At 39.8% G+C, this 24,619-nt stretch overlaps 1 protein-coding gene across 2 annotated transcripts in view; it reads right to left on the bottom strand.

Moving 5' to 3' along the window:
- Window positions 1-1,430: 1,430 nt before the first annotated feature.
- CGA (glycoprotein hormones, alpha polypeptide) overlaps window positions 1,431-24,619 on the bottom strand; it is a 69,563-nt gene continuing 46,374 nt past the window's right edge. The window contains exons 1-4 of one of the 2 annotated variants that reach the window (XM_043890551.1): window positions 18,782-18,852; window positions 3,646-3,752; window positions 2,387-2,571; window positions 1,431-1,778 (exon numbers count right to left, since the gene is read on the bottom strand). In XM_043890551.1, coding sequence (XP_043746486.1) covers window positions 1,701-1,778; window positions 2,387-2,571; window positions 3,646-3,745 — 363 coding nt within the window. In that variant the 5' untranslated portion in view covers window positions 3,746-3,752; window positions 18,782-18,852 and the 3' untranslated portion in view covers window positions 1,431-1,700. Of the gene's footprint in view, window positions 1,779-2,386; window positions 2,572-3,645; window positions 3,753-18,781; window positions 18,853-24,619 lie in introns of those variants that run through there. The other variant, XM_043890550.1, reaches the window with a different exon arrangement.

The following is a 24,619-nucleotide window of genomic DNA, read 5'->3' as shown; positions in this document are numbered from 1 at the left end:
GCGTGTAGATTCTCAGTGAATATCAGTTAAATGTTTGAATGAGCCCATGATCAGCACCATTGTTTCCTTAAGTTAAGCTGCATTTTGTTTTCTCGATCTTACCTTCCAGAGAATCCTGATATCTCTGAACTTCCAACGTCTAACCACAGGCCAGCACTTATTGGACATTAAATAAATGTATAATAAATAAGCAAATGAATAAGCTAATGTGTTTGCATTTCACTGTTTCTTTAAAAGTGCATGTGCTCATTTTAATTTTTCATCCTAACACCTGGTGTTTTTACCAACCTGTTAGAAATTGATTTTTCACTCGGAAATGGGATCTTGACAAACTGGTGATGAATGAATTTTTTTTGAAAGCCTCAGCTGTAACCAGTGTGATTTTTTTTTTTTTAAATTCTGGCTCCTTTAGGAATTGAACTTTTGGGTGGCTTTGATCTCTACCATAGCTAATATAATTTAGTGGGTAAAAACCATGGTCTATCTCTGTTTATGAGTATAAATGTGCAATAAATGTGGTTTTGAAGCCTGGCACTACTCCTAAGCATTTGGACAGAGCTAAGAACAAGTGCTTGGTTGGCCTCCAGGTCCCCAGTGAGCACCCAGCTAATTCTTTGTTCATAACTTGCTCATTCCCATCTGGATGTAAAATGGAATGGTAGAGGATGTTATCCTTACCCTAGCCACTGTTTGGTTATAACCTGGCTGCCAGGAACTACGGTCAGGCATAAGCCAGTGAAGCAACTTCAGACTAGAGACGATTTTGGCTTTACCAAATCTTAGAACAGTGTTCTTCCTTTTTTTTTTAATTGAAAATTTTCAGTAAAAAAGCTTGTGACCAAACATCCCCAATATCCACATATGTGTTTATTTATAAATTTTATACACCCAAGACCATATGTAAATAAATGAATGAACAAGTTAAGTAATGTGTGTGTGTTTCAGTGATTCTTTAAAGGTACATGCACACACTTTAATTTTTCACCCTGCCATCTGGTGTATTTACCAACCTCTTAGAAATTGGTTTTTCACTTTGAAATGGAATCTTGACAAATTGGTGATGAATGAAGTTTTTTTAAAGCCTTATCTGTTATCAGTTCTATTTTTTAATGTATCTGTACTTCTATAAAACTTCTATAAAACTCACACTACTACAAAACTCTATTTGCACATCTAAAGACAATGTGCAAATGAATAGAAATAGAAGTTATGTTTTCTTCCTTCACCCCAATGGATTGTCTCATGAGTAGCCCACTGTCTGAGGGGCTCACAGCTTGCTCTGGAAGGCTTGGTTAGAATAAGATTCTCCAGTATTAGGCCATTGACTACATGGGAACCCAGCTCACCCACCAGCTTACTCCCTTCCATTAATCCTATCAAAAGTAACTGGCTTGAGACTTTTCAGAAAAAATTAGAATTCAGCGACAGAGTGATGATTTAAAAGACTTTATTTCCAGTGGAACCAGCTTTTTATGGTCATGCTAAATGCCATATTTCATTCCAAATGAAAAGATCGAGGCTGCTGATTATATTGTAGGGTAAGGAGAAAAGCAATGAAGCTGCAGTACATTCTCAAAGCAGGTTAAAAGCGGTATGGCAAGGAAAAGGAGGGTTTTATCTCACAAAGCCGTAGACACTGGACAAATTAGCTTTCCTTTTGGGCAAATCAGCCATCACCAACACGGCCCATTGCAAACCCTCTAAGATTTGTGATAATAACAAGTACTGCAGTGGCAGTCCGTGTGGTTCTCCACTCTGACGTTTCCCATCACTGTGGCCTAAAGGGGAGGGAAAAAAGATAGATGATAGATAGATGCAGGCGGATAGACAGGCAGGCTAGCAAAATTGAAAACTGTTCGGTGAACTTGTCTCTGGCCAGCTGAACTGAGTAGATGATTGCTACGTGGGACTTCTGTGCTGGCCCAGTGCCTGGCAGGGGGCCCAGGTTCCCAGCCCTGTCAGAGAACTAGATCCCGCCGCCACAACTAAAGTTCCCACAGACTGAGTGCTGCAGCCAAGACCCTGTGCAGCCACACAAACAAATAAGTCCTTTAAAAAAGAGATGCTTGCTATATTTGCATAGTCTCCTTTTCAGCTGATATTTTCATTCTGAAAGTTTCAATGTGCACTGTGTAAGTATTCTATGTTCTCTCCCAACCTGCCCCTATCACTTCTGTCCACTTTCTTCATTCTGGATAGATCCAGCCTGTGTCCAGAAGGCTGCTGACTATCTTGATTCAAGCGGACAAGCTCAGCCCTTCGCTCTACAAATGCCCATTGAAGGACTGGTCATCAGCTACCTCCGGCGTGAAGCCCATGGATGTGCTGTGAGGACATTTCTCTGGTTGAACTGTTAGAAAGTTTCTGAGGCCCTTTAAGTCCTCACCTTGGTAAACGCTTTGGCCACACAGCATGTGGCTTCCGAGGTGATGTTCTTGGGGACCAACATTGTCTTCTTAGACCTCGCTGGAGTGGGGTATGCCCTGGAGAAGCAGCAGCCCATGCACTGATAGATTGGAGCGTCTGGCTTGGAGAAGTATTTGTTTTCCTTTAGCTTGCATTCAGGACAACCTAGCACCAAAAAACAAAAGTTTAAGAGAGAGAGAGAGAAAGAAAAAAAAGAGAAAGAAAGAAAAAGGCTAAGAGGGAAATAATCCAAAAAGAATTTTAAAAAACTATGAATTATTCCTTATTACAAGACAACAAATATTCTTTTCTTCTATTGGAAATTAAAATAAATAAATACTTTTTGGTTGTATGTTCACCTTCATACACAATATCTGTTTGTCCTGACTACAGTTATTTTCACAGGAAAATAATTTTGCAGCTGGGCATGGACATCTCAGTGGTAGAAGATTCTTTAGGAATGACTTCGCACTTCCAGTGCTGATAGAATGTCTGTAGGGAAGGCAAGACTAGACAGATGAAAACACCACGCTCATCCAAAAGAAGAGTTTTGCCCAGAGGCAAAATAGTTTGCACTTTAGAATCTACTATTTCTTTCTCCCATAGAAACTCCAAATATTGACAGAGGAACACTTGTCAGAATCAAGAAAGCTTGGTGAGTGGGACAGCCTGCTACTAGATCTGGCATCTGCACTTGGGAACAGAGGTTAAAATATTACCACTTGTCTGGAGAAAAACCATCACAAATAGTAGCTCATAGTTTCATAGCAGATGGGGTGGTATCAGCTACTATACGAGATTTTTCAGAAAATAGAGCAAAAAATTTACTGCATAAAGTGATTTTGTTTTCTAACTTGTTAACTGATATGAAAATTCATCTACAAAGGCAATGTTAAAAAAATCCCAAATCTTCTGGGAGAAATGCAAAAAAAAAAACCAACAAGCTAAACTGAATAAGGAGCAGTTTTTGCTTGCAAAACTCAGATAAAGAATAATCAGGAATCTATTTCAGATGGAAATGTGCAAGCTGCTATTTAAATGGACATGTAACATAACATTTTCACTGTACATTTTTGGAAACTCATTTAATGTTCACAATCTAAAAGTGCCTCGATACACACCCAATGGCAAAGATTTATCACATTTGAAAGGAGGTACAAATGTAATTAATGGAGTTACTGATGTGCGTCTAGAAATGTGTGCTTTCCTGTTACTGCAAACTCAAGTTTGGTCACACACCCTGCATCATAAACTCTCCATCAGGAAAGGAATGGAGAATCTGCAGAAACAGAGACAATACGGCCAGAATGACAGCTGCATATTTTCTGCAGTAATCCATGGCTCTTCTGCAAAACAGACATAGGAGAAAAAAGTTACTATAAAATTGACTTAACAGGCGTAACCACACCCAGTAGTTTTAACATTGCTGCAACTAAGTCATCAATGTCTTGACTCCTTGGCCTACAGCTCCCGATACACTTGAAAACCACATATAAAAAAGCAATTTCTCTTTAGGAAAGGGGTAGAGAATTGACTCTTCTCATTTCTTATATCAACCAGTATAACCAGGCATAATGATAACAAAAAGAAATTCTGTTTCCAAAATCTTAACGTCCTGTTAGGAATCTTTAATTACCTTATTTATAAAATATGAAACTTCAATAGATAATATCTAAGGATATCTATAAGATGGATAGATGGATGAATAAATAGACAAGCTTAACTATGATTTATAAAATAAACAGTATCTGAGCCCATCCTTCCCAGTTCCACGTTGGAGAACAGAAGGAAATGACAATGCCTCTCTCGTTTTTTATTCACTGGGGGTAGGCTGAGTTGTAAAGTTAGTTATGAATTGCAAAGTAAATGCTAATCCAACAATGTGGCAAGAATAGACAGCAGGTAGATTAATCAAAGCTTTCCTAAATGCACTTCCTAACTTATTTATACCTGTAGCACAGCTTTACCTGAGCATTCTGAATGCATGAGATCATGTTAAGTAAGGTCAGCTGAATGATTAATCACATCCAGATATTAACTGCATTTAAGAATTGGGTTTTTTAAGAAATCTTCTGGAAATAGAACTGCCATATGACCCAGCAATCCCACTTCTGGGCATACACACCGAGGAAACCAGATCTGAAAGAGACACGTGCACCCCAATGTTCATCGCAGCACTGTTTATAATAGCCAGGACATGGAAGCAACCTAGATGCCCATCAGCAGACGAATGGATAAGGAAGCTGTGGTACATATACACCATGGAATATTACTCAGCCGTTAAAAAGAATTCATTTGAATCAGTTCTAATGAGATGGATGAAACTGGAGCCCATTATACAGAGTGAAGTAAGCCAGAAAGATAAAGACCACTACAGTATACTAACGCATATATATGGAATTTAGAAAGATGGTAATGATAACCCTATATGCAAAACAGAAAAAGAGACACAGATGTACAGAACAGACTTTTGGACTCTGTGGGAGAAGGCGAGGGTGGGATGTTTCAAGAGAACAGCATTGAAACATGTATATTAACAAGGGTGAAACAGATCACCAGCCCAGGTTGGATGCATGAGACAAGTGCTCGGGCCTGGTGCACTGGGAAGACCCAGAAGGAATCGGGTGGAGAGGGAGGTGGGAGGGGGGATCGGGATGGGGAATACATGTAAATCCATGGCTGATTCATGTCAATGTATGACAAAGCCACTACAATATTGTAAAGTAATTAGCCTCCAACTAAAAAAAATAAATGAAAAAATAAATAAAATTAAAATAGGAACAAATATAGAAAAGAATGTACATGTAGGTATAACTGAGTCACTTTGATATAGAGCAGGAGTTAATACAATATTGTAAATCAACTATGTTTCAATAAAATATTTAAAAATTAAAAAAAAAGAATTGGGTTTTATCTCTACATGTTTTAGAAAAATCTTGTGTAAGATAAAAGGGGCAGATTTTTATCCTTGTTTATTTAAAGAGCTTATGTTCAAACCATGAAAGATAAGAGACAGAGAATCAATTACCTGTGAAAATACAATTCAGAACACTTAAAGAATTAACACCAATTTTACAGAATCACTTTTATAAAATGGAAGAGGGAACAGTTCCCAACTCAATTTATGAGGCCAGGATTACCCTGACACAAAAGCCAGAAATATACAGAACAAAGAAAGAAAACAAGAGATTGGTACATCTCATGAAATTTATTTTTTTATCTCATATTTAGATGGGAAAATCCTAAACAAAATAATAGCAAATTGAATACAGTAATGTATAAGAAAAATTATTCAACACAACCAACTGGAAATAATTCGCAATAGTCAAGACTGGTTCAATATTTGAAAATCACTCAATTGTAATCCACCATATCAAAAGAATAAAGAAAAGGACCATATGATTATAGCAATTGACACAGGAAAGCTTTTGACAAACTCCAGTACTCTTTCACAACAAAGACTCTCAGCAAACAAGAACCAAAACAGTTTTCTCAACTTGATAAAGACTGGATAAAGAGCATTTATAAAAACCTACAGGTAACCTACAGATCATATCATACTTAAAGTGAAAAACCTAATGCTTTCCTCTGAAGCTCAGAAACACAGTGAGGGTGCCCATCCTCATCACTCTTATTCAATATAGTACTAGACATTCTAGCCAGCTCATAACCACAAATTTAAAAGGAAGAAGTAAAACTGTCCCTATTTAGAGATGATATGATCATCTGCATTTAAAAAAACAAAACAAGGAACCTACAAAAAAGGTCCTGGAATTAATTAGTGAGTTCAGGAAGCAAGATTGAATGACAAGAACAACATACAAAAATCAACTACATGCCTATATACTAAAAACAATAATGTGGAAATGAATTAAAACACAAATACTATTTATACTCACTCCAAAGAAAATAAAATACTTAAGTATAAATCTAATGAAATATGAACAAGACTTGTACGCTGAAAATTACAAAGTATCGATGAAGTAAATCAAAGAAGACCTAAATAAATGGAGAGACAAATCATGTTCATGGATTGGAAGACTCGACATAGTAAAGATGTCAGTTCTCTTCAAACTGATCTCTATGCTTAGTGAAATGTCCATCAAAATCCTAGCACAGCTTTTGTACACACAGAGAAGTTAATGATTACTGAATGGCGAAGGATCTGGGACAGGTGAAGCAATTTCAGAAACACAGAGGGAGGAGACAGACTTCCTGGTTAAGCGTTGAGTCTTACGATGTTATAACGCAACTGCAGTAATCAGAATAGCATGATATTAGCAGGAGGACAGATACCTGGACCAATGGGACAGAACAGAGAACCAAAACACAGACTCTACACAAATATGCCCAGGTGGCTTTTGACAAAGATGTCAGAGCAATTTAACAGAGGAGTTCGACTTTTCCAACAATGGCTGCTAAAACAATTGGACATCCATAGGCAAAACAAATGCAAAAGCAGGACATATAAACAAAACACCTCAATGTAAATCTCACACCTTAGATGACCATTAATTCCCTGGGGTGGGGGGAGGAAGGCTCAAGAGGGAAGGAATACGTGTGTTCTTGTAGCTGATTCATGTTCTTGGGCAGCAGAAACCAACACAACATTGTAAAGCAATTATCCTCCAATTAAAAATAATTGTTTTCAAAAAGTTAAAAAAAGAAAACTAATTCAAAATGGACCATCCATTTAACTGTAAAATGTGAAAACATAAAATTATCAGGAAAAAAACTGGGGGGTCAGGGTCTAGGTGAAGAGTTTTTAGAGTAGACAAAAAAAAACTTATAAAAAGAAAATTGATATATTGGACCTCATCTAAATTATGAGTTAATTCTCAAAGAGGACGAAACTACAGGATACACACTTGGAGAAAACATTTGCAAGCTGCTTATCTAACAAAGGACTAGCATTTGGAATATATAAAGAACTCTCAAAAGTCAGTAGAAAAAAAAATCCAATTGGAAAATGGGCATTGCCCTGGAAAAGATATATAGAACCCAGGGATCAAACCCAGGTCTCCCACATTGCTGGCAGATTCTTTACCAGCTGAGCCCCAAGGGAATCCCGAGAATACTGGAGTGGGCAGCCTATCCCTTCTCCAGGGGATCTTCCCAACTCAGGAATTGAAACAGTCTCCTGCATTGCAGGCAGATTCTTTACCAGCTGAGCTACTAGAGAAGCCCATATAGAAGGCAAATTAGCACATTTAAAATATTCTACATCAACCATTAGGGACATGGGAATTAAAACCACAATGAGATATTACATACCTAACAGATAAAATAAAAATAACATCAAGTGGATGCAAAGAAACAGGATAATTCAAACTTTGCTGGTTGGAAATATAAAATGGTACAACCTCTGTGGAAAATAGTTTGGAAGTTTCTTATAAAACCATACACGTACTTACCATGTTAGCCCAACAGTTACACTTGGGCATTTGTCTCAGAGAAATGCATACTATGTTCAGGTAAAATTTGTACACAGAAGTTCAGAGCAGCTTTACTTATAACAGCCCCAAACTCAAATGATCCAGATGCCCTCCGGTGGATGGAGAGGAATGGTTGGTTACGCAAACGAGAACGTGGTGTGGCAGCAAAAAGGAACACATTATTGATAGACATGCAACTTGGATGGATCTCAAGGGTATCATGCCGAGTGAAGGCTGCATACTGCATGATTCCATTTATATAACACTTTTGAAATAATAAAAGCATAGAGGTGGAGAATAGATGAACAGTTTTGAGGAGTTAGTATTGGAGAGGGAGTTGATGGGAGTAGATAAGTGTGGCCATACAGAGATGGCATCAGGGAGCCTGTGGCGACGGAAGAGCTCTTCATCTTGATTGTGACAGGGATACACTAAAATACACTCGGGGTGAACCTGCAGAGAAACACACACAGCACTGATGAAATCCAGATCAACTGCGGGCTGCACCAACGGCAGTTTCCTGGCTGCCCCTTCGTCCTGTCCTTACGGAAGGTACTATCGCGGGGTTTGTGGTGTGTGTGCTCACTGGTTCAATTGTGTCTGACCCTTTGAGACCCCATGGACCTGCCAGGCGCCTCTGCTCGTGGGATTTGTCAGGCAAGAATACTGGAGTGGGTTGCCATTTCCTCCTCCAGGGGATCTCCCTAACCCAGGGCTCAGACCCTCGTCTCCTGCATGGAAAGGCAGGTTCTTCACCCACTGAGCCACCTGGGAAGGGCTCCTGGGGAGCTAGCTAAGAGCACTCAGGACTTCCCCATCTATTTTTCTGCAACTTCCTCTAAATCTATAATTTATCAAAACCAAAAGTTTCTTTTAAAAAAAAAAAGACATTTCAGAATGAGTCTTAAAATTTCACATGATTCAAAACTTGTGGCTATTTTTCATGTGGACTGACATAATAAGACCATGTTTTTGCCAGATGTTTATATAAACCCATACATCTTATAAGAATAATTTGTCAGACAGCAGAACTAACAGTTTATAAAACAGAAAGCAGACTATGTACACATTGGTAAGGCTAAAACATATGTATGTCATTATTTCTACCTAATCTATATACTTACGCCTAGTATTTAGGGGTTTTATTTCTCTTCATCCATGATTAACACTGAATAAATATTGTCCTAAGTCAGTGGCTCTCAACAAGTGATCTGAGGATCCTAAAGACTTTCAGTGGGTCTGGGAGGTCAAAATTATTTTCACAATACCAAGATGTTGTTTCGGTTTTTCACCCTTACCCCTCATGAGTGTTCAGTGAAATATTCTAGAGGCCATATAATACACAATACTGTAACAGAGAGCATAAAGAAGCAGGTGAGAATGTAGCTGTATTCTATTAGCTCAGTGCTGTTTAAATTTTTGCTTAAAGGTAAAACAATTCCATTCTTCCCGCTGACTTTTTTGTTTTGGAAATTGTCATTTTTTAATAAATATATTTTATCTATGCTAACATGTTTTTTAAGTTGTTTTTAATTGAATGAATATTCTAAAACTCATAACATAATCTCTAAATCAAAAACTATTAATAAATATAAGTTCATTAAAAAATTCTTTGAGCTCTTCAATAATTTTTAAGATCTTAAACTGTTTCTAAGATTCAAAAGTTTGAGAACAATTTCTTAAGTGATATACAAAGTCACAGGGAAAATATCAGAATTGCAATGGGTTTCCTTTTTAAACTAGTATCATTTTCATGCTTTGATATTGCAGCTCATATATTATGAAAATTCAGCATTATGCAGCGAACAATTATATCAGAATTAATTCAGAGAGAAGCGCTTATAACAAGATGGCAGAAAGCGAGAGCATAGCGCTGCTGCACATTTTAGGCTTTGCTTTATGCTGAGGAGAAGATTTAAAAAGCAGAACCAAGTCACCATAGCTTCAGCTTTTAATAACAGAAATGGCTTTGTCTTCATTTTAAAAAGAGATGAGATTAACCAAGCAAAAAGGGATTAACTCTCAAATTCTAGGTGTTTCTGAAAACATTTTAACAAACATTTTCATCAGTCTAATCACCCTGAGGTCTTTCTGTTTGGGAATTTGGAAGAAAAACATTAAGATCCAGGGCAGGAACAATAATTATGTTCAGCTGGGATTTATGCGATTTTGCAAAAAATGCTTGATCTAAATCAGATATACTAATCTCAGCCTCTCCATATTCTGAGTGAGGACACTGCAGGCATCACAGACTCTAGACGTCCAACGCCACAGTCCATCTCAACATCCACTCAACATGCCCTCCCCTCCTGCCCCATCAAAATAACATGAGGCCAAGGAAACGTGTGTGTGCTCAACTTGACCTGTAAGGCCTTTCTCCCGTTTCTTAGCCCATCCACCTCAGACTTAGTTTAAGGAGCTGCCGGCCACCAGCTTCATGATGAAGGTTTCATCCTACCTCAAAGGCAGAATAAATAACTCTCCACTGCATTTACCTATACTTTTGCTTATGATTTTTAGATAAAGTTTCTCAGTCTGTCCTGAATACTAGCCAGTTACATACGTTTGTCTTTCCATCCATGTAAAGCTTCTTAAGGGTAAAAACTGTGACCCCCAACCCACCCCCTTTCTAGCACAGGCCTAGAGTAGATGCAGTCTTGTTGTACCATGACTGTGTGCACACATGCTAAGTCGCTTCAGTCCTGTTCAATATTTTGTGAACCCATGGACTGTAGCCCGCCAGGCTCCTCTGTCCATGGGATTCTCCAGACAAGAATACTGGAGTGGGTGGCCATGCCTTCCTCCAGAGGATCTTCCCGACCCGGGGATCAAACCCATGTCTCTTATGTCTCCTCCTTTGGCAGGCAGGTTCTTTACCACTAGCGCCAACCGGGAAGCCCCACTGGGACTTTAGATCAGTGATAAAATCAATCAAGGCTTTCTTGTGTAGAGCTGTCATTCATCCTGAGGAGCAAGATAACTCTTGAATGACAACTTAGAATAAACGTTTAGTTAAATAAAATATTTTCAGATAATAAATTCATTAGAGACAATGTAGTCTCACTGGGCTATAAAATTTGTAGCTGGCTAATATATGAATGTGTAAGTGTTAAATATGCTGCAGGCAGGAGTCATTTTACGAAACGATATATTAAAAAAACATTAAGATCCAGGGCAGGAACAATAATTATGTTCAGCTGGGATTTATGCGATTTTGCAAAACATGCTTGATCTAAATCAGATATACTAATCTCTGAAGTGACTTAGCACGCCCGCATGCATTTTTGTGGCCGTTTTTGAAAAGTTCACCTGCCGTAGCAGTGAAAACTTAGGGACAATAAACAATGAAAAGGCTTCTTTTTGCAGCTCCTCCACTCTATTTTTATCAGAAAAAAAAAAAAGTGTTTATAAATTAAGGTGCCAGGATTGAGAAATCTATTGTCCTAGTCTATCTATCCTATTATTAAAAGGCTTCAAGGCAAATTAAATGTACATAGATACATAAATATTACATGTGTATATTTACATATGTAATGTGTGTGGATGTGTGTATATTTGTTTGTACATGCATGTATGTACATGAACACATATATATGTACATAGCATATATAAAAGATTGTTCCAAGATGACAAGTCTTTGGTACAACATGACATCCTGCCTTTTATTTATCTGCAAAGATGCTGTCATTTCTACCCCCCACAGCCAGAGAGTGAGGTTTTCAATTTTTATGAAGGTGGTAATAGATGGGGTGACTCATCCATACTCTTCATACTGGGAGGTGCAACTGATTCATAGCACACTTTTGAGATGACTGGTTAGGAGTAAAAGCATAATTCTGTGTTAACAAAACAGATTAAATCTAACTGATTTCTAGAGGGTTAACCTAAGGTTTCACCTCATTAGTCCCATCTAGCCCAGCTGACAACCAAGAAGAAGAAAATAGGCTGCCTTCCGTGAAGGATCGCTAATGAAAGGGACCCTTGAAAGAAAAGCCTTTAATCCCCAGCACACTGCCTGGCACGAGACAGGGATTCACGACATGTTTGTTAAACTGAAGAGAGGTCTGTAAGTTTCAACATCTTGCCTGGTACGTGCATGCCCGTGTGGTCATTTCAGTCATGTCTGACCCTTTGTGACTCTATGGACTGTAGCCCACCAGGCTCCTCTGTCCATGGGATTCTCCAGGCAAGAATATTGGAGTGGCCTGTCATGCCCTCCTCCAGGGGAGTCTTCCTGACCCAAGGATCAAACCTGCTTTTTTCACATCTCCTGCATTGGCAGGGGGGTTCTTTACCGCTAGCACCACCTGTGTCTGGAACAGCGGATAGCAATAGTTCGGCCTTGATGAAAGATCTGAAGGTGGACAGTCGCAGGGGTAAGTGGAATGTTCAGCATCCTCCATCCTTTATCCCACCAACTCCCAGGGAGTGGATCCCCGAACAGGCTCACCTCGACCTCCTATCAACTGACCACCACTGTCTCTTGCTGGACGGCTTCTTCAGGGCTCAGGAAGCTCAGCCTGAGTAGCCTTGACTTCTCATTTTCTTTCTTCATGTGCTCTAGTTTCAATGAGTGCTTTTTTACCCTGGTCTTATAACAGATTTTGAATCCCAGGTCCAGCTGTGTGTGTATTTTGCAATTCCACGCTGCAGCCCCAAACCTCAATAATCCTCCAAGTTCTCAGTTCTTCCAAGTAGACATTGAAATTGCTCCTAGGCCCCAAAGTGACCTTGAAACCCAGCAGTGCATTCACTGATGGTCAAAGGATGGCTGAGAGGTCGGGGGGATGGAATGAGGAGACACTGGTTAATACTCCCAAGATCTGTCTCAAATCCCCTCATCCATTCTTTGATACAGATAATTAATATTTTCCCTAATATATGAAAACCTGAGCTTTGGATGATTTGACAGTTCAACATTATGAAACGCAAGATTTAAGGTCCAAGTTGAGCCTTTGAAAGATTTAAAGACTGAGTAAGTACCTGCTACATACCAGGCACTGGGCCAAGTATGAGTGACACAAATATGGGTAAGCGTCCTGCTCCCTGACCCAGACACAAAGCTGAGTAACTGTGCATTAGAGTGGCGAATTTGCAGACGTTGAAACATTTGATAAGCTGGGGACAGGAAAACGGAGAGGTGAAAAGCTAATGAGAACACAGAACACATGCTTCATGGGGACAAAAGCCATCACAGTAGTAAACAGATATTTTACCATTTTGACACTTGTTCTGGAGCTTCTATTTAGCAGTCCTCATCATTTCCCCAGTCTAACCACAGAGGCTGCAAATACTGTGGTCACAAATTGCTCCAGTATCCAGAGGAAAGTCGGTGAAGTCATAGAGCTCTGCAGCGGTGTCTGGGATGGGATTTCTGTTTATCAATTACTTAACAGTGCTTTATGGCTTCGCAAAATCCTAAAAGGGACTCCACTTACTTTCCACATGAAATGAAGAGAAAGAGCGAACAAAAAGGGGCGGTCTCAGAGACAAGAGACACATAAAGTACCCCGTATACAACTATACTTTGTAAACAAAATCAAACCAAAGCAAACAAAAAAACCAGGGGTTCCCGTAAAAACAAGGAGAACAAAAGATGGCCTTTAAATATTTTTTTAAAAAAGGAAAAGAGCAGGCAGTATTTAGAAGGGAATTGAAATGCTCATAGAATTATAAAAATTTCAATTCCTTTATGATCACTCTTGTAACAGTCATATTTTGAGAAGCTCCCTTTCTTTATTTTTCGTATTATGCTCTCCTTGTCTTTTATCCCTCAGTCCGGAACCCCTGCCCACCTCCCGCCCCATCCCACCCCTCTCGGTGGTCACAGAGCCCTGAGCTGAGCTCCTGTGCCATACAGAAGATTCCCACTTGCCATCTACGCCACACACAGTAATGTACATACATATATACTTCATTGGAGTTCTGACTGGCATTTCTCTAATAATGAGCAATGTTGAGCATCTTTTCATGTGTTTGTTGGCCATCTGTATGTGAGAAGCTTCTTTTCTTAACTGACTAAATTTAAGGGGCTTAAAATAAGATGTACACGTTCTACTTTAATTGTTATATTAAGGCGCTTCAGACTGTTGTCATAATTATGTAATTAAAATCTTAGCTCTACCATTACCCTTCTGGCTTTTCTAGCACATAAGCATTTTTTAACTTGTCTGCAAACTAAATCAGCAAGAAATTTAGATAGGACAAATTCTATGCACCATAAAAATACTGTTTTAAATGAGAAATTCAAATATTTGTTGTTTAAAACTACTCTTTTTTTTTAATTCAACGTTATTGCAGTTATAAATGCTATCAGGAACAAAACATTGACTAGTGTCAACTTATCACACAGAAAAGTAAAACATCCAGCAGCCAGAACAGGTTTACACAGAGCACTATTGTAGCAATATAAGAATCTTCCCTGTAACTTTTAAAATTTGTGAAAACTTTTTAATGTTTATTTGAGCTATTTTCATGCATTTGGCATACCAACTATGATTTCCATTTAAAAGCACTAAGTCATACAAACGTTGCCCTAAAGTCTCTCAACTGTGATACGGGCCTGAGATTGTAGATTTCTCATTCCCAGCGCCCTGCTTTATAAGCATTATTTTCCTGTGATAAAAACAGAGCAGAACTGCAAAAAGCAGTTCCCTTTTCGTTTATCACCCCTAAGTGTCCTCCGCTATGGCAAGTGTACTTCCCAAGACACGGACACAAAAATCTCTCTCTGTCTCTTCACTCTGCAGCGTGACCTTGCTACTTCCACATCCAAAAGTGGTGTGTGTGTCCTTGTACCCCACCGCTCTAGGCGGGCTCTGAGACTACTCACGCCGAGAGAAGCCCCTTACCCCAGGCCAGCGCCGCGCCAGTCGCGGCGGTAGCCCTGCGCGGACCGGGCGTTCCTGCGTCCCGTGTCTTAGGAGCCCGCTGCCACGTGGGAAGAGCTACTACGCGGAGACCACCCCGCTCCGAGAAGGCTGTGAGCCGCGTGGGCCAGCCCTGGAGAGTGAGACGCCACGAGGAGAGAAAGAGGCCCAGAAGTAACGCGTAAAGCAGCCCTCGGGATGACCCGCCCCGGCAAGCCTTCGGAGGACTCTGGCCGCAGTCACCGTCAGACCACAGATGCGTGAGAAGCGGAGGGTAAGAACTGCCCGAGGGCTGCCCTGCCGGCCTGGTGGTTAAGACTTGGCCTTCCAGGGCAGGAGCTGCGGGGTGGATCCCTGGTTGGGGAGCTAAGATCCTACATGCCTCGCAGCCGAGAAGCCAAAACATAAAACAGAAACAGTAGTGTAACATACTCAATAGACATTTAAGTAAAAACTGCCCAACTGAGCCCAATCCACCTGCAGAACCTTGAGAGATAATCGTAACTTTCTGTTTTACCCACTAAGCTTTTCAGTACTGTGATGCACAGTAATAGGTAACCAGAACAACTGCCCTCTCTTGTAATAAAACCTCTCCTCCAAGGTCTGAGATATGGGACCCCAGTCTTGTCTCTCCTCTTTCTTCTGGTACTTTTCCTCTGCGGGGTGTAATTTATCTAACACACATTCAGTTAACCAATTAGGGAGAAAAGTGTGAAAAACTTGGAGTTAGCATTGTTCACAGTATCTGTCATACTGAAATCAGTAATAATAATAATTTCCACTTTAAAAAGAAAACCTACCATTAATTGAGTACTTGTGTCTGTCTGCTAGGTATTCTTTTGAGCACCTTCAACACTCACATATATTTAATGCTGATGGTAACACTGTGAGGTATTCATTTCATTTTGGCAGATAAAGAAATTCCATAAGTGAAGTAACCCAGGCAAGTTTATAAAATTCATCACTGGCAGAGCTAAGATTTTAGAATGTCTCTTTACAACTCCAAGCTCTGAATCCCATATTCCTAAACTGCCTTCAAATCTTTATATTTCACAATGAACTTCTTAAACTGTTTTTTCAGGTGATATGCTACAATTGCTAAGTTGCTCCATTCGTGTCCGACTTCTGGCAATCCTACAGACTGTAGCCCACCAGGCCCTTCTATCAATGGGGATTCTCCAGGCAACAGTACTGGAGTGGGTTGCCATTTCCTCCTCCAGGGGATCTTCCCTATCCAGGGATCGAACCCGTGTCTCTTATGTCTTCTGCATAGGCAGGCGGATTCTTTACCACTAGCACAATCATATACATAAATAAAACACTGACGTCTTTTCCTTTAGAGCAACATTATGTTGTGCCAGCTTAAAGATCATTTGCTTGTGTAGTTTTTTATTTTGCATATGTTTCTGACTTCACCTTCTTCAGAACAACCTTAAGAAAGGGATTTCATTCAGATAAAGAGACAATTTATATCTGATCAAGTAATGAGAACTACTGTATGATTAATGGGAGTGAGAAAAGCAGACAATCATTGGCTTTTTAAAAAACATTTTTTTTATGTAGATCATTTTTAAAATCTTTGTTGAACTTGTTACAATAGTGCTTCTCTTTTACATTTTTTGGTTTTTTGGCCTTGAGGCATGTGGGATCTTAGCTCCTGGACCAGGGACAGAACTCATACCCCTGCATTGGAAGATCAAGTCTTAACCCCTGGATCACCAGGGAAGCCCCAAGCATGAGGTTTCATATCCATTCTCTCTACAGTTCTATAGGGAAAGCATTATGGCACCTATTTCAGAAAAGTAAAAGGATTTGCCAATATCATCTGGAAAGTGAACTGATCCTAAGATAGTGCCCTTCACCTGCCTAAAAGCACACAGGTAATCCAAACTCTTCAGAGCATTGATTTAAGCATGGATCACGCTGTTGTCTTTTCAAATTCAGTTCCTAACACTGCCCTTGATTCAGCTCCCACTCCAGCCTCAGCCCACTCTCAATCTCTCTCCCTCTCTCCCTTGCAGACCCCAGTGAACAAAGAATACTGGAGCCTTTCTATAGTGTTAGCTCTGAGGAATCAAGGAATTAGCGGATTCTTCTGTACAATATTACAGTGAGTGTAGTCAACGCTATGGTCTTTCTGGTAGTAACATACGGACGAGAGAGCTGGACCATATATAGAATGTGAATGCCAAAGAAATGATGCTTTCAAATTGCCGTGCTGGAGAAGACTCTTGAGGTTACCCTGGACATCAAGGAGATCAAACCAGTCAGTCCTAGAGGAAAACAACCCTGAATAGTCATTGGAAAGACTAATGCTGAAGCAAAGAGCCAACTCATTGGAAAAGACCCTGATGCTGGGAAAGATTGAGGGCAGGAGGAGAAGGGGGCAACAACAGAGGATGAGATGGTTGGATGGCTTCACTGCCTCAGTGAACATGAGTTTGAGCCTACTTCAGGAGATAGTGAAGGCCAGGGAAGCCTGTTGTGCTGCAGTCCATGAGGTTGCAAAGAGTCAGACACAATTTATCGACTGAGCAACAACAACAACGGGCAATGCTATAATGTTACGCACCAAGACCAGAATTTGCAAGGATCATAAGTTGACAGTAAACTACGCTGGGATTTACAATCTATAAAAATGGAAGTTTGGTGCTATAGATCATGCTGTTCTCAATGGAAATATGAACTGATTCCTGTACATTTTCTCTTTGTAAAAGCAGAATATCTTGATCTATTTTTTAACAAAATGCACATTACCTTCTAATTTTACTATTTTGTCTCCTAGCTCTTACTTTGAGTTTTAATGTAAATTTGAGAAATACACAATAAAACTGAGAATTTGTTCTGGAACATAATAAATTGCTTTTCTAACACTGTTCACATGCTACTATCTTCGGCAAGAAATGGTGAGAAATATGACTCAAAATTCCAACAACTCTATGACTGCAAAAAAAGAAAGAAAAGGGGAAAAAGAAACTTAAGCCAAAGTCAAAGTTAAAATGAAGACACATAAACTTTTCATAAATGGTGATTGTTCTTATCACAAAAATAACTCAGGACTATAGCTAAGTATTAGAATCAAAATATTGGGTGGCCAATATTGTGAGTAATTGAATTGGTGTTAAGTCAAGTAATTATTTAAAAGACATCTTCAGAAGCTTAAAAATATTCCTCTGTTCTAATATAAAATATCTTCTTTTTGGATGGAGAGAGGATAGTAGAATTTAGGAAAACAAAGTTCCCATGAAAGTGACATGAAGCTTCTGTATTCCTGTGAGACCCACGTAGTGTCAGCTCATAATTCTTCTATTTGCCCAAATCCTGTTTCTCAAAAATAATAGGGGGGTGGGGTGGGGCGGGGAGAGCACTAGCTCCCATTCTAAGTAGCACTGATGCAAATATAACTTTTAGCAAACATTTATGGAAACTCTCAGCAGAACAAACAAATTTGAATTAGCCAAGTGATGTTGAACTGCAAGGTCCATCAGTAACAGTGGGAAATACTACTGACACTTATCTTCCTGGCATTCTATGAAAGAGGAAAAAGGAAACAATGTTGTTCAAGAGATTTCAGTGTTACAATTCAAGTCTACCCAAGAACATCTATTTGAAAAGATATGCAAAGCTATGGTCATTCTGCTGAACAGGTGAGCTGGTTTACCACTGACCAGCTTGAATACAGCTAAGCGTCATTTAAAATCCGATGACAAAACAGTATCACCAACTTACATGAGGTCTACTCTCCCCCTGCCTGACCCCTGGAAGACACTGAAATGGATGCCTTTCAAATGACATCCAATATTTCTTGAGAAAAATTTTTAGTTACTGACAGACACTCACACATCACAGCAGGAGACAGTTGGTTTCTGGCTTCAGTTAGATAACATCTTAGCCTGTGATCACAGACCACAATTTTGCAGACTTCCTCCCAATTCAATCATGAGTGCTGAAAGGAGACTGCGTAAATGCCTGTCTCTCTTCTTACGAGGGTTTATGCACAACCAGCTCCCTTGTGTCCTCAAATATTTTACCCCTCAACTAAAATCCCACAAATTATTTCATTCATATTACCGTCCTCTGGATTTTTTGCAGAATGTAGTCAGGGCAGTTGATTGTGGATCTGAAGAAGAATTTTAGCTTTGTCTTGTGATTTCTCAGCAACTGCTTTTATTAAAGTCCTCACCTGCCTTATATACCAGCAGAGTCATAAAAGCTGCATGTTCCCACCTGCATCTAAGCCCAGGGATCAACAGTAAATTCCACCCAGTGATTGAATGGTACTTCACATAATTACCATGACATCAATTTGATCTTATCTTGTTTCAGCCCTTAGATTATTTTTTGTTTTGAGCCATTTTCAGGTAGTGTTGACTGCAAGGTCAGCCTATGAAACATGAGTACTCTGTTATTTTCTACATAATTTTATCAAGACTTATACACAACATCCTGAAAGTTGACACTTTCCTATAAACAAGATCCTACAAGTATTATATTTAATTAGCTAAGTACCTGATGTTTACTTAAAAAAGCAGGGCTGTAAAATTCAGATTCTAGGTACAGAGCATTTCTAGCCTTACAACATTATCCCAGTAGAAAACAGAAAAAGACAACATACACGTATTTAGACTTTTCTAAAATTAAACATGCATCAGGCTTTAATAAGGATGCATGGGGAAGGCATAAGGCGGTGCTGAGAAGGACTGACTGCTTCCCAATATTTGTGCCTTTTCCCCCTCACTTCACTTTTGTAAAGCTCGGTTTTTCCCAAACAGAAAAATACTTCAATGTCGCAGCTTGCCAACTGTGGGACATCTTGCTCCAAGATTCCCAGCACACTGTATTCCTAAAATTCACCAAGAGCCTCGGGCTCCTATGAGGACTGCTTCTACCCTGCCTTTAGGGTTGTGATCCTAAAAGCCATCCCTGCCTCCGTCTACTCTGCTTAGGGCCATTTCTGTAAGAACTTGGACACAAACTACCAAGTACTTCCCCAGGGGGAAGATCCCTGTAAACACAAAAGGTGATTCTCGTTTAACATGAAGAGAGGGACCAAAGGAAACAAAATTGTTCTGGGGCTTATTATCTCCAATAAGTTGATTTGTTTTGTTGTAGCTACACGATCCGGGAAACAAACTCACTCAGAAGGACAATGCAGATAGTGGGGTGCAGTTTATTACACCGGCGGTCCCAAGGCAGAGTCTCCTCTTAGCCAAGGACCCCAACCCGTTTCTGTGAAAACCTTATATACCCTAAGTGTACGTGCCCAAACCCACCTCCCCAAATTCCCTGAAACTAGTCTGAACAAAGGAAAAGAAAGATACAATCAAAGTTAACTCGTGATTCATATGCCTTAAGCCTAGGTAGTTAACAGTGGACAATTATCAATAGGCCTGTGGTCATACCCCAATAAGCATAATAGAATGTACGATTCTATTCAGTTACACAGATAATTAGGGTATTCTTTTAGGTGTTGGAGAGTCTAGGTACAAGCCCTGGGGCTCTTCCATCCTGGGGGCCTGGTTTTCCAGTTGGAATGCCGTTTCCACAGATCCTGGGCTTAGAACTCGGAGTCCACAGTCCTGCCGGAGACGCAGTCCTGCTTTCACAATGGAGCCTGTTCTATCTGCTTCCTCCTTCAGCTTCAGTTCTTCCACCTTTTTCAAATTTCCGTACTCTCCTTCCACAGTTTCTTCCAGTATCTACTCTATCCATTCACCTTTAAAAGATGAATGTTTTTTGGCTGCGCTGGGTCATAGTTGTGGGATGTGCAGGATCTTTAGCAGAACATGGGATCTAGCTCCTTGTTCAGATGAATATAAAATGTTCATAGGAGGCCAGGGATTAGACCCGGTCTCCTGCAATGGAAGTGCAGAGTCTTAGCCACTGGGCCACCAGGTAAATCCCCTATTCACGTTTTCCTGGTGATGATTGGTATCACCCTTCTTCATGAATTTCTGCCATGTAAATCCCAAAGTACTGGCAGTGTATTTTCAAAGTAGCAGGCTTATTTTGGAAACCTAGAACCTTTATAGCTTTAGGAGAAGAAAGCCTTTCATGTCTTGTGGGAAAATCCCTTTGCCCTCCCCCACCAAGTCATTCAGTCATTTCACTCTCCATTACCCTAGTCTCTCCCCTCCATTTGTGCTTTCTTTCAAAACTTCTTTCTTTTGTATCTGGAAAATTAAGTAGAATTTATGTTTCTTGTGTGATCTTATTAAAGTATTTTCTTTTGGTTTATGGCTAATTATGGATTCCATTTTTATTCCACATATTTCTATGTAAGAATTAAGAATATTAGGGGATTCATATGAACATTTTATAGTGTTTTTAGAGCTTACAGTTTTTTAACACGATGTGGTAAAATAAACGATACAAAAGAGTTGTCAAAAATAATTCCTTCTGGGAGGTGGGTGGTAGGTACAAGCGGGAGGGGACATATACATACCTGTGGCTGCTTCATGTTGATGTATGGCAGAAGCCAACACAATATTTTAAAATAATTATCCTCCAGTTAAAAATAAACAAATTAAAAAAAAAAAACCAGTTTCTTCTACATGTGACCTCTTCCCAACCCCAGATCCCCATTTCTCTACTTGTAGTTCTGTTTCCAGTTCCTTATATATGTTTCTACATATAGCCTATGTATACATCAATAAATACATTAACTTCCCATCCCTGTCCAAATTCTCCTTAAAACAATGAACAGAATATAAAATTGGAGGAAACTCTGCCTTTGTCCTCAGACTTTAGAGAAACATATTTCTGTTAATATAGTATAAATTATACTTTTCTGTACTTTTTAAAGTATAGAATACATTTTACTTTTCATTATAATTGGGGAAATTAAATTTTAGTTAACTGGGAAAATACAATTTTTATTTATAATTGGGTGAAGTACTATTAACAAAAACATTTTTAAATCAAACGATTTTACGCAGTTGCTTCCACGTATTATTGGCAGGACTATTGCCCTCCTGGCAGCTCTATTTCCCCCGTTCTTTGGATAACTTGTAGGGCTGGTGGGTGAGATGTCCAGATCTGTCATTCATTTACCGTTGCCTCTCAGTTGCTAAGGGGCTTCTCTGGTAGCTCAGGCAGTAAAAAATCCACCTGCAAGGCAGGAGACCTGGGTTCGATCCCTGGGTTAGGAAGATCTCCTGGAAAAGGAAATAGCAATGCACTGCAATATTCTTGCCTGGAGAATTCTGTGGACAGAAGCCTGGCGGGCTACAGTCCATGAAGTCGCAAAAAGTGGACACAACTTAATGCCTCACACCAGCCACCATCTCCGTTGCTAAAATCCGCAGTGCTAGTTACAAAGAGGCAGACTGGCGAAAACACTAGGATTGTTCCCTGAAAACTGGATTTGCCTCTTGGTGGATGTCGAGCCACTAGACGCAACCAAACTGAAGATCAGGGGAAGGAAGTATTTCTTATTACTTGCAGCAAGTAAGGAGAACACACGGCTCTTTCCCAAAGCAGATCTCCCCAGAAGGCAAGATTGGGGAAGTTTTAAGTTAAGGGTATGTGCTTATTCATGAAGGAGCTTAAACTCAGCATAGAATTGGGGCAGAGGTCAACAGAGTCCTAACTTTAGTTGATTGAAGTCAGGAGGGTCAACAGGTATGCAGGTCAGGAAGCAACAGTTAGGAATGGACATGGAACAACAGACTGGTTCCAAATTGGGAAAGGAGTACTTCAAGGCTGTATATTGTCACCCTGCTTGTTTAACTTATATGCAGAGTACATCATGAGAAATGCCATGCTGGATGAAGCACAAGCTGGAATCAAGATTGCCGGGAGAAATATCAATAACCTCAGATATGCAGATGACACCACCCTTATGGCAGAAAGTGAAGAAGAACTAAAAAGCCTCTTGATGAAAGTGAAAGAGGAGAGTGAAAAAGTTGGCTTAAAGCTCAACATTCAGAAAACTAAGATCATGGCATCTGGTCCCATCACTTCATGGCAAATAGATGGGGAAACAATGGAAATAGTGAGAAACCTTATTTTGGGGGGGCTCCAAAATCCCTGCAGATGGTGACTGTAGTCGTGAGATTAAAAGACGCTTGCTCCTTGGAAGAAAAGTTATAACCAACCTAGACAGCATATTAAAAAGCTGAGACATTACATTACCAGCAAAGGTCAGTCTAGTTAAAGAGATGGTTTCTCCAGTAGTCATGTATGGATGTGAGAGGTGGACTATAAGGAAGGCTGAGCACTGAAGAATTGATGCTTTTGAACTGTGATGTTGGAGAAGACTCTTGAGAATCCCTTGGACTGCAAGGAGATCCAACCAGTCCATCCCCAAAGGAAATCAGTCCTGAATATTCATTGGAAGGACTGATGTTGAAGTTGAAGCTCCAATACTTTGGCCACTTGACACAAAGAGCTGACTCATTTGAAAAGACCCTAAATAAATAAATAATGAAAAGACCCTGATGCTGGGAAAGATTGAAGTTGGGAGGAGAAAGGGATGACAGAGGATGAGATGGTAGGATGATCACCGACTCAATGGACATGAGTTTGAGTAAACTCTGGGGGTTGGTGATGGACAGGGAGGCCTGGCGCGCTGCACTCCATGGGGTCTCAGAGTCAGACACGACTGAGTGACTGAACTGAACTGAGGAGGGCCAATGTAATCATTTCATCCTTCACATGGGTGGGGCCTTGGTTCCTGCAGAACTCAGAGATATGTATGTGTTATTATGTATTGTGTATTACTACACATCCCTTGAGAAAGAACTAGAACGCTGCTTTATCCCTGCACTATCACTTGCCTTTTCTGTTTCTGCATTCCTTTGTTCCCTTAAGATCATTTATTACTTAATGACCTATACGAGAAAAGAATTTGAAAAATAATTTTTAAAAAACATTTTTTAATAAGAGTATTTTAAAAAGTGAGTCTTCCTTGGTGGTCCCATGGCTAAGAATCTGCCTTCCAATCCAGGGGACATGGGTTCTATTGCTGGTCTGGGAAGATTCCACACTTTGAAGGGCAGCTAAACCTCTGCTCCACAACTAGAAAAAGCCCATGTGCCACAACACAGACCCAGTGTGGCCACAGAAATACTTTTTAAGATTATAAATTACCGAGGCCTGTTTAAGGGCAAGCTTGTGGCCAGCTTTAGATCACAAAATGGCTTAGGTGAAAAATCACTTCTCTTATATCTAGAAAGCCATTCCTGGTTCTCTTTCTTTAGGGACCCCCTAACTTAATTGGTTCCAGATGACAAGGAAAATATCCATGCTTACTAGGCAAAGTCCTGAAAGCATGTCATAGTACAGAGTAGGTGTCAGGAACATCTTTTCATAGCAGTATGACGCAGTGACTGCAAGGAGATCAAACCAGTCAATCCTAAAGGAAACCAATCTTGAATATTCATTGGAAGGACTGATACTGAAGCCCCAATACTTTGGCCACCTGATGCGAAAAGCTGACTTATTAGAGAAGACCCTGATGCTGGGAAAGATTGAAGGCCGGAGGAGAAGGGGATGACAGAGGACGAGATGGTTGGATGACATCACCAACTCAATGGACATGAGTTTGAGCACGGTGAAGGACAGGGAAGCCTGGAGTGCTTCAGTCCATGGGGTCACAGATTTGGGTGCAATTGAGCAACGCAACAACCACAGCTATGTGACTCGGAGAAGTACATATAGGCTATGCTAAAATGCACAGATTTTTCCTAATGACATTTTGTCATTTACACTATTTTTTTTCAAAATAACTACCTTTGTAAGTGTTTCATATACTCAGTTGATTTGTTTTATAAAACATAATTTAATCTTTCTAATAGCTAAGTATGATTATCATAAACATATTGCCTCAATCAGAAAAACAACTGAGGTATGTAAAATCCTTGCTTTTTCAAGTAGCTTTTGCTTCAGTAATTGCAAAGATGCATT

This window comes from Cervus elaphus, chromosome 28 (genome assembly GCF_910594005.1).
Source record: "Cervus elaphus chromosome 28, mCerEla1.1, whole genome shotgun sequence".
NCBI lineage: Eukaryota > Metazoa > Chordata > Mammalia > Artiodactyla > Cervidae > Cervus > Cervus elaphus.
This window is presented reverse-complemented; position numbering and strand designations above follow the sequence as displayed.